Source organism: Mustela nivalis (assembly GCF_964662115.1).
Source record: "Mustela nivalis genome assembly, chromosome: 13".
Taxonomy (NCBI): domain Eukaryota; kingdom Metazoa; phylum Chordata; class Mammalia; order Carnivora; family Mustelidae; genus Mustela; species Mustela nivalis.
Window position 1 is genome coordinate 74,099,667 of NC_139032.1, and position 14,044 is coordinate 74,113,710.

At 43.2% G+C, this 14,044-nt stretch overlaps 1 protein-coding gene across 40 annotated transcripts in view; it reads left to right on the forward strand.

The window, feature by feature from the left end:
* ZNF618 (zinc finger protein 618) overlaps positions 1 to 14,044 on the forward strand; it is a 209,949-nt gene that overhangs the window by 163,408 nt on the left and 32,497 nt on the right. For 21 of the 40 annotated variants that reach the window (XR_014302338.1, XM_082697086.1, XM_082697074.1 and 18 more), the window contains 2 exons: positions 6,846 to 6,905; positions 7,445 to 7,534. Coding sequence is in view for 34 of the 40 variants with exons in the window: in XM_082697086.1 (XP_082553212.1) it covers positions 6,846 to 6,905; positions 7,445 to 7,534 (150 nt within the window). In the remaining 6 variants the exon portion in view is untranslated. The remainder of the gene's footprint in view (positions 1 to 6,845; positions 6,906 to 7,444; positions 7,535 to 14,044) is intronic. The other 19 variants (XR_014302339.1, XR_014302340.1, XR_014302341.1 and 16 more) reach the window with 1 other exon arrangement.

The following is a 14,044-nucleotide window of genomic DNA, read 5'->3' on the forward strand; positions in this document are numbered from 1 at the left end:
GCGGGCCTCTCTCTGGGGGTGGGCTAGGTGGGGGCCGGCTGAGGGGGGCGGGATGAGGCTTGCCATTGGAAGGGGGTGACCTCACTCATCCTGCAGCAGTGCTACTGGCCAGTGACCACTGGCTTCCTTTACCTTACTTTGCCCACGTGTCAAATGGGCCAGTCTTAGGACTTCAGCTTTTGAGGAGCAGCAGAATAGCACAGGGTCAAGGTCAGGGCAGTGAATGTCACACACGCTAGGTGCCCTGGTGGTCTGTTAGCCGTCCTGAGCCTCGGCTCCTCACATGTCAATGAGGACTGCATTTCCCCGAAGGTTTGTTGGGGGATTAAATGAGATCGTGAATGTAAATCACCTATTAGCACAGTGCCTGGTACATAAGAGGTGCTCGGAAAATAACTCCTTTTGTCATCATCCGCCAGTGAAGGGGTTCATCGGCAAGTGTAGCTGTCCAAGGGAGCCACCTGAATAGTCTGTCCTTATCCCATGAAACCCTTGAGGGCAGGAGCCACACCTGCTACCCACCTGTTTTCGGTGCGCTGTGTGGAGTTTGGGGGTACATAGCAGTGGAATGAACAGTCGTGGCCCTGCCCTTGGGTCCTCGGCCCAGAAAGGGGACAGTTGGGCAGTGTGCCCAACAGTTAGAGCATAACCTGCTTCACAGGGAGCCTTGGGAGCCGGGGATGGTGGGGTAGGCCCCTCTCCATCCTTGGGAAGCGGGGAGGCTTCTGCGTTGGGGACCAGGGTGGAGAATGAGCCCTTTTGCATCACAGGGTGAAGGTAGGCGAGCAGCTTTTGTTCTGGGGAGTTGAAAGGCCAGTCAGTTTCTGAGTTGGGGCCTTCGAGAGCCTTGAACACCAGAGGAAGGCATCTAGACTTCCTTCTGAGGGAAAAGAGCTAGAGGGTTACCCCAAGTGGGGAAGGGACTTGGTCGGACTTACATTTGGTAAATCTTGGTTAGATTTACAAGTCTTTTTTGGCTGTTTCTAGAAGAATGGGTTAGGTGGAGTCAGCCAGTGAGAGGTGTCTGGTCGCCTTCAGGAACCCGCATTCCCCATCCTCTCAGTTACCAAACATCAAGAAGAGACCTTTGTGGACTCTGGCTCATTGCAGTAAAGCTTCCAGGCAGCTTGCAAAAAGGTACACACACAGTGAATGAATGCACGAGGAGATTTTGGAGCAGGAAAGCCAGCGAAGCTGGAGGTGCTCCTCACGGGGCAGAGCGTGGCCCCCCCTCCGAAGGTGTTGACTGGGTTCCCCGGTCCTTTTTCTCCCTCCTTCATGGTAGAGGGGGATTCATTGCTCTCTTCGAACTCTTCAGCACTTGGGGGACTGGGGCTGGGACAGTATCCGTGAAGGGGTCGAGTGGCGCTTGTCCTGCGTTGACTGTGCTCGTGGCCTGTTCTCTGTCTCTGGGAGAAAATAACATACCTCTTAACACTAAAACTGCTAAAAACTGCTAAAAATTAAAACTGGCAAAACCCGCCTGTGTATTGAGCCCTGTTCTGTGATGGGCGATCGTAGACAGCTACAGGATGGGGACAACGAGATCGGGGACCTGCCATCTCAGCACTCCCCCCCCCCGCTGCCCCCCTCATTCTCCCCGGGGAGCGCAGCCCTTCCAGCCGTTCGTAGCCGTTCGTAGCATCATACTTATGAAAACAGAATTGGAATCAGGAGGCCTGGGTTTGAATGCGGGCATCACCCACTGATGAGCTCCTTATCCCCCTTTTGAGTGTCCTTTGACTCCTCTAAGTTGGGGACGAGAGCATCTCTCTGTTCTGTAGGGCCCGTGGAGGATACACGCAGGAAGGGACTAGCCCAGCGCCCTGGCTTGTATTCTGGGTGTAACAGATGAGTGATGTTGTCAAGACATGGCCAAGGGTGGGCGCTTCAGAGCATCCCATCCGTGAGCCCCAGCCCTACACTTAATAACCTACACGACGTCCTACATGCTTTATAATCTTCCTAATCCACAGTTTCCTTAACTCGAGAATGGGCTGACAACGAGAAAGCTCCCCTCTCAGGATGGTCATGGGGAATGAATGAGGTTACATTTGCAAGGGAGAGGGTCTGGTCCTGAACACGTGCATGGAAGGCTTTAAAGAAGTAGTACCTGTTGCCCAGGAAGATAACGGAACTAGATGCAGCTTGTTCTGTCAGTAGCCGAGTTGGATGTGGGAGGAAGGGTCACACGCCATCCGCAGGTGGGAATTGCACTGAGAAAATGGTACTGGGTTTGGCTCCCTACACGCCCCCAGCTAGACATTATGGGACCGAGATTGCTGGACTAGTGTGAACCTCTCCTGTTACACCTCAGGAGCTGCTTCATGAGATGAGAATGCTGCGTCTTGGGTTTCAAAAAGCCAAGGTCACAGAACCCCAGAAGTGACCAGGTGTAGAGTAAGCAGAGCCATGAGAGGCACAGAGCCCCATGAAGGGACTTGGGAAGAGGAAAACCCCAGAAGCAGTGCGTGCTGGGAAGCACACCTCCCACCACCACATGATCTGAACAAGGTACTTGGTGCTGCTGGAGCCATGACAGCAGAAGAATCCTTCTAGAAGAACACAGTTGGCCATAGGGGTCCTGCATGTCCGCCTGCTCTCCAGCTGCAAATCTGAGAATTAAACTGGGACTGTGGGCTGCTATGATCATGGGAAGCTCAAGAACAGTTTGCTCACATCTACTGAAAATAGTAAGTCTGGATCATCTGTAGTTTACTCGATTTTTATAGGTGGCCGAGGAAGAGTAACTTGAAAAACTTTTTAAATGAAAAGAAAAAGACCCCAAAGCATGAAACTACAAATTCCACCTAAGAAGACAGAAATTAGGAGACTCGGAGGGAAAGCATACCTCTGAAAATGACTTACTACAGAAATCTAGAAGAAAATTCTGTTTGACCACCGCAACCGAGTATAAGAAAATATGACTTCTGTCAGTCTGCTTGGACTATGCTAACAAACTTCCCAGACTGGATGGCTTAAACAGCTTTATTTCCTCACAGTTCTGGAGGCTGGAAGTCCAAGATCGAAGTGCCAACATGGTCAGGTTCGAACCTTCTTCCTGACTTGGAGTTGGAGTTGGCCCCCGTCCGTCTGTGCCCCTCACGTGGTGGGAGACCGATGCAGGCCAGCTCCCCGGGGCCTCTTGTGACAAGGGCAGTAATCCAGGCCTGGGGGCCCCACCCTCGTGACCTCATCTCAGCCCAGTTACCCACCATGTCCAGACACCTTCACGTGGGGAAGTGGGGCATCAACAATTGACTTGGGGGGTTTTTGGGGGGGGCCATGGTTCAGTCTGTAGCATGACCCCTGTGAGAGAGGAGCCTGAAGTTGTCCGGTGACAAAGCAGCAAGGATAAAATGAGGAGGCAGGGAAAAGAGTGAGGTGGAGGACTGCAGAGAAACAGAAAATGAAATTAAAATCTACATGGTACGTAGTAAAGACCAGAATTGATCTGTTGGAACAGAGTTGATCTGTTGGAATTAAATGAAATGGAATTAAATACAGGGAGGAGAAACCTGAACAGAGCAAGAGAACAAGGGGAAAACAAGCTAACTACGGAGCCTGGGGAGCCAGTTCCAGGTAATTTTACCGGTGGGAAGATACAAAGATACAACAGAAGAAAAATGTGCTGAAGGCAGACCCACTATACTGATGTAAGGGTTCACCATGTGTCGGGGGTGACAGATAATTGGGCTATAATCTACCTCCGTATAAAAAGACCCATAACTCAACAGATGTTTGTGACTTCTTTAAAGTATAAATATAAAGGAAAAAGTATGCAGGCATTTAGGTATAAGAGAAGCCAGTTTTTAACAGATGAATCCAAGGGGGACTTGTCTCAGACTTCCGTACAGCGCTAAATGCCAAAAGATACTGGAATACATTTTGAAAGGAAATGTAGATTACATCCTAAGAATTTTATATCTGGACTGATTGTAATTTATGAGTAAAGGGAAAAATGAGGGCTTGAAAAGACAATTTTCCCCATGTACCCATCTTCAAAAAATTCATCAAGTACACCCCAGTTGTGAAGAATGAATTCGTAGCATAGGAGGACATCTGGTCAATGTTAAAACCAGATAAACTAGACATAAGTTTATTTATTTTATTTTTTTAGATGTATATCCTTAAAACTTTTATTTATTTGAAAGGGAGAATGAGAGAGGGAGGGAGAGACGGCTTGAGAGAGGGGGTATGAGAGAGGGGGTAGGATCAGAGGAAGAAGCAGACTCACTGCTGAACAGGGAGCTGGATGTGGACTATCCCGGCACTCCAGGATCATGACCTGAGCCGAAGGCAGTCACTTAACCAACTAAGCCACCCATCCCTAGACACAAGTTTAAAGTGTTATGAATCTGGACACAAAATTGAATGCAGAAGACAAAGATCATTCTGCAGTATTAAAAACGATTTGTAAGAACACGCAAGACGGAAGGAATAAGGGGAAGAATACGGTAGAGAAGGTTGAACCAGTCCTTCCCATAGTGTGGGCCCCAGACCAGCAGCAGCAGCAGCGCCATCTCCTGGAAGCTTATCAGAAATGTAAATTCTTAGACTCACCCCCGGCCCTGGGAATCAGAGTTTCTGGGGTGAAGCCCAGCAATCTGTGTGGTAACCACCTTTCTAGATAATTCTTAAACCTGCCAAAGTTGGAGAAGCACAGAGTTAAGCTACCTTTCTTTATGATAATAGACTTGAAAATGTCATTTTCTGCTTAACGGGAATAGATGTATCTTACATGCTGTGTAAAACAAACAAAGGAGAATATTGGAAAATAATGGAATATCGGCAAATAATGGAAAGGCAGAGAAAAGATTTCATGCATCAAGCAGCTGTAAACTAAGGAAACACACCCGGAAGGGTGGAACATGAAACAAAAAAAGAAAGAAAGAAAGAAAGAAAACACAAAAGAAGTAAAACCAAGTCATTTATAGCTAGAAAACCAAATGGCCTCATCTCTTTTATTAGGGGACAGAGGTTCTCAAGTTAATTTAAAATAATGGTTTATTAGAGACCTAGCTCATTAATTCCCCATCTCTTTCTCAGGGAGCTCCCTCTTGCTTCCTTAACTAAATTGAATCCTCTTTTGGGATTTTCATAGCCCTATAAATGTCTTCTTTAAGAACACCCATTGGGGTTGCAGTTTTAAGTTTGTGTCATATTTGATTTTTCGGTCTCCTCCTTCAGACTGTAAGCTCCTTGAAGGCTGGAGCCATGACTCCTTTTTCTCAGCAGTTTGTGCTGGCCATCTACCAATGTATCTTTTTTAAATGAATTTTCCCAAGAAAATTTAGGGAAATGTTTCTAGGCGCATGCAAACAATGAGAAAGGAGGCTCTTACAAATGATCAAAATCTAGTAAGTAATGTCAGGCGAGCTAATACAACAGTATAATTAAATATCTGAGCAGGGGTTCTTAAACTTTCCCATGCATCAGATTTTTCTACAGGGCCTGTTAAAACACAGATTCCTGGATCCCAGTCCTAGAACTTTTCTTTCATTATGTCTTGGATTAAGTCTTGAGAATTTGCATTTCTCACTGATTGTCAGACAATGCTAATGCTGGTCCAGGAACCTCATCTTTGAGAAGCACCGTTTTACAAATCGTATCGTGTTCTGAAGGCTACAGTTAGCAGTAACGATTTTGATCTCATAAGCCTTATTTATATGCATCAGACAACATTGCATCTGAATATACAAAACAGATGTGGAAGCCCGACAGAGTGGAAGGATTGAGCACAACCTTCAGTCTTCAATGGAGCAGGTGGGCAGATAGGATCCTACCGGGTTTGAGGAATACAATACAGTTGATCTCACAACTTTGAAACCTATGGACAGCAAATAGTAGATCTTGTCCAGTGTTCATGAATCAGTTATAAAAGTTATTGTTGAAAAAATTTTAAGTCCATATTGTGAGAGAGAAACCATACACAGAATTTTTAAAAATTGAGAAAAAATACTTGTAACCTGTAGAATGAAATCGTTGATGTCCTTCATCTGTGGGGTTCTTGGCAATTAAAAGTAAATAGTAAATATACCTTTGGAAACATTTGACTGTGAACACAAATGGGAAAGTCACAAAAGGAAAAATACCGGTTAATGAAACATGAAAAATGGTCAGTTTCTTTAGAACTCAAACAAATGGAAAATGAAAGCAGCGGCGCCATATAGTTCCTTCTATAAGGCCCATCTTTCTGATTAGGATGAAAATTAGCCCAACCTTTTGATACGTAGTTGGTGCTGTGGTTATCAAAAGCCTTAAAAATGTCTACCCTTAATTTATCCTGGGGAAATAATGAGCAGCAATTATGCACAATAATCCTTATTTTGCAGTGATAATGAAAAATAATGAGCAAATTGGGCAGACATTTCTACAGGGATGCGGATCACAGCTTTTTTTTTTTTTTTTTTTTTTTTTTTTGTGGTAAGGGAGAAATTTTGAAACAATCCAAACATCCCCTGGTGTAGGAGGCTGGCTCAGCAGATTTCAGAGTCCAGTGGGATGCATACAGCCAATAAATGCAGTAGGGATCGATGTTTATTGATTGAGCAAGATGTCCACAAAGTGTTGTCGATTACATACACCAGGTTACAAAGAGGATATGGATCAGGGCTGGCTAATTCAGGGCCCACCGGAGCCAGACAGATGATGTCAGGGAGAGAAGCACCCTCCAGATGAGATGGGAGTAGAGGGACGGGGCCTGGGGCGGATGGCAAGGTTGTACGCTCCACTCCCAAGGGGGTAGCTGCTGCTCTTTGTTTGGGGGTGACGGATGATTGAAATTTCTCTTACTCTTCAAATCTTGTATTTGTATTTATCAGTATTTTATAATTTTCCCCCAGTGAACAATATTACATCAGAAATTTTTAAGAAGAAAGAAGTTAGGCAGTGCCAAAAGAGAGGTAAAGATAAAGTCTGGTGGGACCCGAGAGGAAGACGTGACCCCTCCTGCTGGGGAGGGGTGGGGGTGCTTGGGGGTGGGGAAGGTCCTGGAGACGAGGGGACCCAAGCGTGACCATTGCAGAGGCTAGAACTTGCAAAGGGGGTGAATGCACGCTTGGCACTGGGGGGTCAGCTAAGGTCACCACACATTTCCTGAGCACCAGGGCCTGGGGGTGGAGTGTTGGAGAAACAGCGTGTGCCAGGTACTGTTCTAAACACTTGACATATAAATTTAATCCTCACAGCAATCCTAGAAGGTGGTCCTATTATTACCCCCCCATTTACAGATAGGAAAACTGAGGCACAGAGAGGTTAAGAGATTTGCCCAAGGTCACACAACTTGACGTGGAGTTACTGGGACTTGAACCCAGGCGGTCTGACTCCAGCGTGCTCCTGATTGTAGTTGGTCCCAGGATGAGGGGGAGCTGGAGGGGAGGGAGCATGCTGTTTCTCAGTGGGACCTGGGCACCCATTCCCACGCTTTCCTCTCCTTGGACAGAAACTGGCAATTACACCTGTGAATTCTGCGGAAAGCAGTACAAGTACTACACACCCTACCAGGAGCACGTGGCCTTACACGCCCCCATCAGTGAGTACCTTCTCTGGTTGGGGTCTGGGGGATGGTGGGGGAGGGGTGGGCTGGCCCCAAGGTGGAGGCTTTGCCAGGGGAGGGTGACCACAAAGGTGAGCTTGGCCCTGGGGCAATCCACAGGTGTCCGGGTCTGACCTGGGCCACCTAACTGTAGTAGCTGGCATGGCTGGGAAAGCCGAAAGCCTGAGTCGCCCTTGGTCAGCTCACGGTGGGCATCACTCAACCGCTTCCTTCAGTGGTCCTGTCCTCACCTCTGAGCTTCTCTGCATTTCGTGGTTCCTGAGAGCCGGTGCTACGTGATGCCACTAAGCCACGGCCAAGGAGGCAAGACAGCTGCCTCTTTGCCCTTGCTGGTGGAGTGGTAGAAAGCTAGAAGGGACACTAAGGCAAGACTCAGAAGTCCTGGGTTGTAATCAGCTGGGTCTCAGGGTTGTAGAACCTTGGGCAGGCCCCATCCTGTCTCTGGCCCTCAGTCTCTCCCTTCTCCCTTGGTCTGGAAGAAAAGAGTTCTGATGGCCCTTCTGGAAGAAAAGAGTTCTAATCCTAGCCTTCCAGTCTCCTGTTTGACAGCTTCCCTCCTGGGTGTCAGAGGGGGCTCCATCCTTAGATCCACGAAATGTGGGGCTAGGAGGGTATGAGAGATTTCGGCTAGATCCAACCAAGGATTGGTTTGCTGAGGCTGAAACAGCCCTTTGGATCTGGAGGTCTGTACGCCGCTGGGTTCTGTGCGGAACTAGGGGCTGGGCTTGGCTTCAGGTGGTACCTGGGGCTCGGGCTTGGGGACCCTGGGTCTGAAGAGAGTATTTAGAAGAACCTACACTGACTACAGAAGTCCTTACAACTGGAGTTGTGTAACCGTACTCTCCTGTGTCTAGCTGCTTTCACTGAGCGAAATGTCTATAAGACTCGTACACGGTGTTGAATAAATCAGTTCATTCTGCCTGACTGCCGAGCAGTGTTCCGTTTTGTGAAAATGCCCACCGTTGGTTTAGCCCTGTGCTTGTTCATTTCGGTTGTTTCCTGTTATAGGCTCTTAAGAATGAAGCTGCTATGAACGTGTTTGTAGGAGGCTTTTTGAGGGCGTGTGTGTTTATTTCTCTTGGATAAACACCAGGGAGTAAAATGCTCAGTCGTAGGGGAGAGGGTTGAACTTTGTAAAGACTTAAGAACTATTTTTCACAATGGCTGTAGCATCTTACATTTGGAGGTGATGAGCTCTTTAATTCTAGCTATTCCCGTGAGTGTGACACGGTCATTTTGGTGTTAATTTGTGTTTTCTTGATGACTTATGACCATTGAGCACTATTTCGTCTGCATGGGAGCCATTGTATATTTTACTCTAGAAATGGTCTAAAGTCTTCTGTCCTTCTTGTGGTTGGAGTTTGTATCATTAAGTTGTAAGAGCTCTCTTCATATATTCTGGATCCAGGTCTTACACCAGACACATACACTGTGAATATTTTCTTCCCGTCTTCAGCATGCCCTTCTTTTCACTACATCTGTATCTTTGGGGTAAATACCCAGTAATGCAATTGCAGGGTCATAGGGAAGCTCTGTTTTTTCCAAAGTGGCTGCACCAGCTTGCATTCCCACCAACAGTGTAAGAGGGTTCCCCTTTCTCCACATCCTCTCCAACACACGTTTCCTGTCTAGTTAATTTTGGCCATTTTAACTGGTATGAGGTGGCATCTCAGTGTGGTTTTGATTTGAATCTCCCTGGTGACTAGTGATGATGAACATTTTTTCATGTGTCTGATAGCCATTTGTATGTGTTCTTTGGAGAAGTGTCTGTTCATGTCTTCTGCCCATTTTTTGATGTGATTATCTGTTTTGTGTGTGGTGAGTTTCAGGAGTTCTTTATAGATCTTGGATATCAGACCGTTGTCTGTAGTGTCATTTGCAAATATCTTTTCCCATTCCATGGGTTGCCTCTTTATTTTGTTGACTGTTTCCTTTGCTGTGCAGAAGCTTTTGATCTTGGTGAAGTCCCAAAAGTTCATTTTTGCTTTTGTTTCCTTTGCCTTTGGGGATGTACCTTGAAAGAAGTTGCTGTGGCCGATGTCGAAGAAGTTACTGCCTATGTTTTCCTGTAGGATTTTGATAGATTCCTGCCTCACGTTGAGGTCTTTTATCCATTTCGAGTTTATCTTTGTGGCATACAGTATCTTTTGAAAGATTTTTTTTTTAACAAAGTCTAATTTATCAGTTTTTTTCTATGGTTAGTACTTACTGGGTCCTACCCAGAATGTCTTAGCTCTCTCAAGATTGTGAAGACAGTCTCCTTAATTATCTTTTAGAAGCTTTATAATTTTAGCCTTTGGATTTAGGTCTGTGATCTTTTCAAGTTAACTTTTATGAGAGGTGAGAGGTAGGGGTTGATTCATTTTATCCCATATGGAGATCTGGTTGTTCATCATCTATTAAAAGAGTTGTCCTTTCCCCATTGCATTACATTGCAGCCTTTGTTGAAAATCAGTTGCATGCTTAAGTATATATGAGTTTATTTCTGTTCTGTCAATCTGTTTGTTTATGTTTGTGCTAATATGGTCTTATTTACTGGAGTTTTATAGGAAATCTTAAATTCAGGTACTCTTGGTTTTTCAACTTTGTCCTTTTAAAAGAATATTTGTCAATTTTAGGAACTTTGCTCTTCCATACAAATGTTAGGGGAATTTCTAATTTCCATTTTCTATAAAAAATTCAATTGGGATTCTGTTTAGGATTACCCTGAATCCATAGGCCAATTTAGAGAGACTAGAATGTCATAATAATATTGGGTATTCCAATCCGTGAATATGGTTTATCTCTGGATATAGTCAGGCCTTTTTCTCTCAGCAATAATTTATATTTTTTAGAGCAGAGATCGTGTACATATTTCTTGAAATTATCTCGAGTACTTTTTTTTTTCTCTGTGATTTTTAGCTTTCCAATTACTCGTTGCTGTTACACAAACACACTATTTTTGTGTATTGATTTTGTGTCCTGAAACTTTGCTAAGGTAACTAATAGTAAACTAGTCCTAATAGCTTTTTGGTCAGTTTCTTAGGAGTTTCCTTGTACATACTTATGTCATCTACTAATAAAGATAGCTCTACTTCTTCCTTTCCAGTCTGTATTATTCTTAATATTTTTTTCATCTCCATATACTGGTTAGGACCCTCCAGTACAATGTTGAATAGAAGAATCAAGTATTTCTGTCTTTTTTCTAATCATAGGGTTCAGTTTTTCACCATGAAGAGTAATCATTTTCATCATTAAGAATTATAGTAGCTGAAGTAGGTTTTTATAAATGCCCTTTATCAGTTGAGGAGGTGACCTTTTATTCCTGGTTCACTGAAATTTTCTGTCATAAATCACTGTTTTATGTTTTTTCCTCCGTGTATTGAAATGATTCTGTGATTCTTTTATTCTGATAATGTGGTATATTACATGGCTTAATTTGTTTTGTTTTGTTTTGTGTTTTAAAGATTTTGTTTATTTGACACACAGCACAACCAGGAAGAACAGCAGGCAGAGGGAGAGGGAGAAGTAGGCTGAGCAAAGAGCCTGATGTGGGGCTCCATCCCAGGACCCTGGGATCATGACCTGAGCCAAAGGCAGATACTTAACGGAGTGAGCCACTTGGGCGCCCTTATTATTATAGGTCTTAAATAAATCACCATGCCTGTACTTTACTAAAACACATTAAAACAGTAAGAGTCCCAACTATGAAATGAACTGAAGAAACTTAAAATGTTAGGATGTTTCCTCTTTGCCAGGAGAGTGACTTTCTTCTTTGAAACTCCTTTTTCTTGGAAAGGCATCTAGGGCAGTTTGTAGAGTTATTTGCTTTTAAGAACACAATTTCTGATCACTTCTATCTAAAAGTCCCCAGGATTTTACCTGGTTTTTGGTATCACTCCCAAAACTGACTTCTCAAAGCTAGGGAGCTGCAATCCTAGAATTAGCCGTGCCCCATGAATATCAGTGGTTTGTTGACTGATGGTCATAATCAAGAAAATAAATATTTCTGGTGAGGTTTTTTTTTTTTTTTTTTTTTTTTTTTTTAAAGATTTATTTATTTATTTATTTGACAGAGAGAGAGATCACAAGTAGGCAGAGAGGCAGGAAGAGAGGCAGGCAGAGAGAGAGGAGGAAGCAGGCTCCCTGCCGAGCAGAGAGTCCGATGTGGGACTCGATCCCAGGACCCTGAGATCATGACCTGAGCTGAAGGCAGCGGCTTAACCCACTGAGCCACCCAGGCGCCCCTGGTGAGGTTTTTTTAAAACAGTATCGAGGCATACTGTCCTACAGTAGCGTGCCCGTATTTAAAGTGTACAGTTTGATAAGTGTATATGAAGTTATCACTGTAGTTGAGATAACACACATCTAGCACCCTAAAGCTTTTTGTGCTCTTTAATAATCCCTTACTCACCAGGTCCCCATCCCCAGGCAAACACTGATCTGCTTTCTTTCTTTTTTTTTTTTTAAGATTTTATTTATTTATTTGACAGAGAGAAATCACAAGTAGGCGGAGAAGCAGAAGGAGAGAGAGGAGGAAGCAGGCTCCCTGCTCAGCAGAGAGCCCGATGCGGGGCTCGATCCCAGGACCCTGGGATCATGACCTGAGCTGAAGGCAGAGGCTTTAACTCACTGAGCCACCCAGGCGCCCCTGATCTGCTTTCTGTTACTATGTATTAGTTTACATTTTCTAGAATATTCCTTATATGTAGTATCTTACAATATGTTCCCTTTCTGTGTGGGTTTATGGGGGGGGGGTCTGGCTTCTTTTACTCTCCACGATTGTGTTAACATTCATCCATGATTGCATTCAGTTCATTCAGTTCATTCCCTTTAACTGATGAGTAGTAGTGTTCCACTGCATGGATAGACATCCCCCAGTTTGCTTGATTCACTTGTGGATGGACATTTGGGTGGTTCTGGTTTAGAGCACTATAGTACAAAGCTGCTCTGAACATTTGTGTTCAGGTCCTTGTATGGGCAGCTGCTTTCATTAATCTTGAGTAAACAGCTAGAGGAATGGAATAGTGGGATCACATGATAGGTGGACATTTAATTTCTAAGAAACCATTAAACTTTTTGCCAAGTGGTTATGCTCTTTTGCATGGTCTCTGAGAATGAGCTGGGAAGAGTATTTCCTGAGTGTAGTGTCAGTTGGGTGAAGTTGCTTAATAATGTTCAAATCTCTGTTCCTTTTCAGGCTTTTAAAAAGTGTGCTTGTTCTATCAAGTATTGAGAGAAAGGCGTTAAAATCTACAACCGTAATTATGAATATGCTATTTCTCCCTTTATTACTGTCAGTTTTTGACTTATGTACTTTGAAACTTTGCTTTCAGGTGCATACACGTTGGATCATTATGTCTTGATGACTCTTTAAAAATTGTTCAATACCTTTATCTCTTTATTTTTAAAATTTTTTTTTAATTTAACAGGTAATAGTTCTTGTCCTGAAATCTGCTTTATCTGTTATTAATATAGCTACTACGGCTTTCTTGGGCTTAGTATTTACGTGGTATATTTCTTTTGATCTTTTTCTTATAATCTTTGTGTCTTTCTATTTGAAGTGTGTACATATAGTTGGTTCTCACTCTTTTCTCTAGTCTGATAATCCCTGCCCTTTAAATGAAGTGTTTAATCCATTTACATTTAATATTATTTATTGATATGGTTGGATTTTGTATTTCATATTTTTTGTACTTTGTATATTTTGTCTTGTTTTTTCTGTTTGTCCCATCTCGTTCATTTTTTTCTTGTCTTGTCTTTTAATATTAATTGAGAACTTAAAAATTTCCTGTTAGCTTTCCAACTGTACCTCCTCTTTTTCTTTAGTAGTTATTCTGTAGTTTATAATAGACATCTTTAGTGTTACAATATATGATGAATTCAAAACCTCACAATAATCTCAGAACCTTATAACAGTGCATTTCCTTTTACTACTCTCCTGTCCTTTGTGCTCTTCTGATATGTCTATGTGTATGTAAGTTATAAACCCAACAGTTATCTTTTTGCTTTAAACAGTGAATTATTTTTTTACCTAAGAAATTTTTAAATTTTCTAATATATTTACCACTTCCTTTCCTTTTCTTTGTATGAATCTAAATTCCATCTGTTATCATTTTCCCTTATTCTTTGAAGAATTTCCTTTAACGCTTAATTGTAGGTCTGTTGGTGAGAGATTTGCTTAACTGAAGATGTTTTTATTTTATCTGTCCTTTTGATGGATACTTTCTCTGCATATGAAATTCTAGGTTGAGAAATTTTTCTTTTTTTGGCTCTTTAAAAATGACATTCTTTTATCTTCTGGTTTATGTTGTTTCTGATGAAAAGTCAAAGATCATTCTTACTCTTCTATATTTAATGTGTCTTCTTTGTCTGGGTGGTTTTAAATAAATCTCTGTGTTACTGTTTTTTACCAGTTTGATTATAATGTATAATTTTTTGTGTGTGTCTCCTGTTTGGAGTTCATTGAGTTTTGTGGTTCAGTGGTGTTTATATTTCTCATCAGAT